At 38.5% G+C, this 3,134-nt stretch overlaps 1 protein-coding gene across 1 annotated transcript; it reads left to right on the forward strand.

The window, feature by feature from the left end:
* The first annotated feature begins 976 nt into the window (after positions 1-976).
* LOC147479300 (uncharacterized) lies at positions 977-2,780 on the forward strand. The gene is made up of 4 exons (XM_086578398.1): positions 977-1,273; positions 1,353-1,764; positions 2,125-2,217; positions 2,350-2,780. The coding sequence occupies exons 1-4, from the start codon at positions 977-979 to the stop codon at positions 2,778-2,780; spliced, it is 1,233 nt and encodes a 410-aa protein (XP_086434524.1).
* Positions 2,781-3,134: the final 354 nt, after the last annotated feature.

Consider the following 3,134-nt stretch of genomic DNA (forward strand, 5'->3'; position numbering starts at 1 on the left):
GGATGTTGAATTAGTCGTTGAAAGTTAAGGCCTCGGTGGAGGAACTAACCGCGCCTTATAGATTGTGTATATATTTGTATAATTATAGGTTGTATTTTAGGGCTACTCACACCAGCATTGTTTATAATCGTCAACCCGATTTGCATGTTTGTTTATCGGGTGTGTTCATTCAATGAACATAGTTGATAAGTTTTGACAGTTTAGTGTTGAAGAAGAGTGGTTCTTTGCTTGTGGTTTGGCGTTAGCAGCATCTCGAGGATTTGTTTTGTTTTCCCTCGAGGTGATATAGAATTTACCCTATACAATGTTTTTGTATTTTCATTTGTAAATTTTATTAAAGAGTTATTGAAAGGAGAGTTGTAACCTAATCTTATTTGTGAATCTTTGTCATGAAGAAGACTTTTGTTTAAGTTAAAATTTTTATTGGTTTTTATTATCCGCATTTTTAAATTGTTTATGGGTTTTTGGGAGTTGAGAGTGCGTCACACCTCGGAGATCGAAGAGTCGGGGACAAATAATGTTTTTCCGAATTCTGTCGAAATTCGGGGTGTTACAAAATGTCAACACTTACAAAGCCAGATGAGGGAGAAAGTTTGCTCCTTTATTTAGCTGTATTAGATTTTCCTATAAGTTTTGTCCTTGTGAAAGTAGAAAATGGGTTGGAAAGGCCGGTATATTTTCAGAGCAAAACGATGCTCGAGGCGGAGACTCGATACTCCATTCTGGAGAAATATGCTTTGGCACTTTTATTTTCATCTTAAAGGTTGAAGCCATATTTTCAAGCACATTCTGTGATAGTGATGACGAATTTACCGTTAAAGTAAACTCTAGCAAAAACTACTAAGTCAGGAAGGATGTCTAAATGGTCGGTGCTAATAAACGAATTCGGAGTAGAGTATCGAAACTGAGTATCAGAGAAAAGTCAGGTATTGGCCGACTTTCTGGCATAATTTCCATCTGAGGATGCTAGTTGGGCATGGAAGAAGAGGAATTCTCAATGCTGCAAGAGCCTGAAGATGTTATCGATGCAGACGATCCATGGGCGGGCACTAATGGTTGGAGATTATTTGTCAATGGATCATCTGGAAGTAAGGGGTGTGGCATCGCAGTGGTGCTGGTTACTCCTGAAAATCAAAGACTCGAAACGGCAATAACATTGGGTTTCCATGCATCTAATAATGAGGCTGAGTATGAAGCTTTAATAGCTGGTCTCGAAATGGCTAAATCTCTCAATATAAAAGAGTTGTCAATCTTAAGTGATTCGATGCTCGTGGTCAGCCAGATCAATGGAGGATATTTGGCAAAATGTGAAAACATGGTGGATTATTTGAGCTTAATTCATAAAATCTAAGCTGAGGAATTTCAGTAAGATAAAGCTCCAACATCTCAATAGAAATGAGAACAGGCATGCTGATGCCCTAGCTTATGTTGCAGCCATGCTGGAGAACACAGAGGGTCGCACTCTACATATCGGAGTTCAACAGAGGCCAAGCATCGATATCGACAATTCAAAAGTTATGGAAATTGACACATTGGGGGCGTCATGGATGGAATCATATATCTCATACTTATATGAGGGCAAAGTAATGGAGGACAAAAATGAGGCTAGAAGGATTAAATCTGGCGCTCAAAGATATGTATTGATTGATAATGAGCTATATCGAAAGAATCTTAGAGGTCCACATTTGAAATGCATATCGCCTGAGGAAACGCAGCTAATCATTGCCGAGCTTCACGAAGGCGAATGTGGAAACCACTCATCAGGTAGATCGTTGGCTAATAAAATCACGAGACAGGGATATTTCTAGCCTCAAATGCGAAGAGACTGTCTTCGATATGCGAAAAAATGTGTACAGTGCCAAATTCATGGCAAAGCCATACATGTTCCAGTAGAAGAGTTACATTGTGTATCAAACCCATAGCTCTTTGCTCTATGGGGTATGTATATTGTCGGTCTACTAACACTAGGGAGAGGTAAAAGAAGGTTTGTGTTGACAGTCATAGACTATTTCACAAAGTGGGTAGAAGCCATCGCTTTGCAGCACATCAAAGAGCAGAATGTCATAAACTTCCTTTTTGAACAAGTCATATGTCGATATGGGTTGCCCTATGCCATTATATCAGATAATGGCCCGCAGTTCAAGGGAGGAAAGGTGAAAGCTTTCTTGGAATCTTACAAGGTAAAGCATTTCACATCTGCGCCATACTATGCTCAAGGTAACGGGAAAGCTTAGGCAACAAATAAAACCATTATGGATAATATCAAGAAAAAATCAGAAGACAAGAAAGGTCTTTGGGTGGATGAGTTAAACAGCGTTTTATGGGCTTATAGAACGACACCTTGAACAGCCACAGGTGAATCACCTTTTACTTTGGCCTATGGCATGGAAGCAATAACTCCTTCTGAAATGGTGGTGTCAACATCCAGAACCAAAATGATAGTAAATGGTCAAAATGATGAAGGAATGGCTTCAGAAGTTCTCAATCTTGAGGAAACAAGGGATCAAGCAAGGGTAAGGCTCGACACCTATCATAGGCAGCTCAGAGAAGCTTTCAACAAGAAAGTAAGAGAAAGACATTTTCAGGAAGGTGATTTGGTTTTGAAAGTGGTCACTCAAGCTAATAAAGAAAAAAGGACTAGCAAACTAACAGCAAGCTGGGATGGGCCTTACATCATTCACAAGGTCGGAATCAATGGAGCTTACTACTTAAAAACAGCTGAAGGTATAATATTAGCAAAGCCTCAAAATATAAGCAATTTGAAAGCATTTTATCAATAAAGAATATTTCAAGTAGCATGGTGTATTTTTCTTAATCAAGGTTATACATTCAATAAAGATATTGTCATTCTCAAAATCAATATTTATACACATATAGCAGATCTCCGTATCTCTAGAATTATATGATTGATAACAGGTCAAATAAAATGATCTGTAGATCCTCATCTCGATACCAGGTCAAACAAAATCCTGGTGATCTGTAGATCCTCATCTTGATACCAGGTTAAATAAAATCCTGGTGATCTGTAGATCCTCATCTCGATACCAGGTCAAACAAAAATCCTGTTCTTGGCAAAGAATGCGAAGTTCAGTCAATAATAAAATCCATTCTTGGCAACAATGTCAATTCGGTAA

This window comes from Coptis chinensis, chromosome 8, assembly GCF_015680905.1.
Source record: "Coptis chinensis isolate HL-2020 chromosome 8, ASM1568090v1, whole genome shotgun sequence".
NCBI classification, from domain to species: Eukaryota; Viridiplantae; Streptophyta; class Magnoliopsida; order Ranunculales; family Ranunculaceae; genus Coptis; species Coptis chinensis.

Bases quoted from the DNA above. Each gene is read 5' to 3' on its own strand.
- LOC147479300 (XM_086578398.1), top strand. From the start codon at position 977: ATGGAAGAAGAGGAATTCTCAATGCTGCAAGAGCCTGAAGATGTTATC. The intron at 1,274-1,352 runs GTCAGCCAGATC...ATAAAATCTAAG, and splicing joins TAAGTGATTCGATGCTCGTG to CTGAGGAATTTCAGTAAGAT. The intron at 1,765-2,124 runs GTAGATCGTTGG...CCATTATATCAG, and splicing joins ATGTGGAAACCACTCATCAG to ATAATGGCCCGCAGTTCAAG.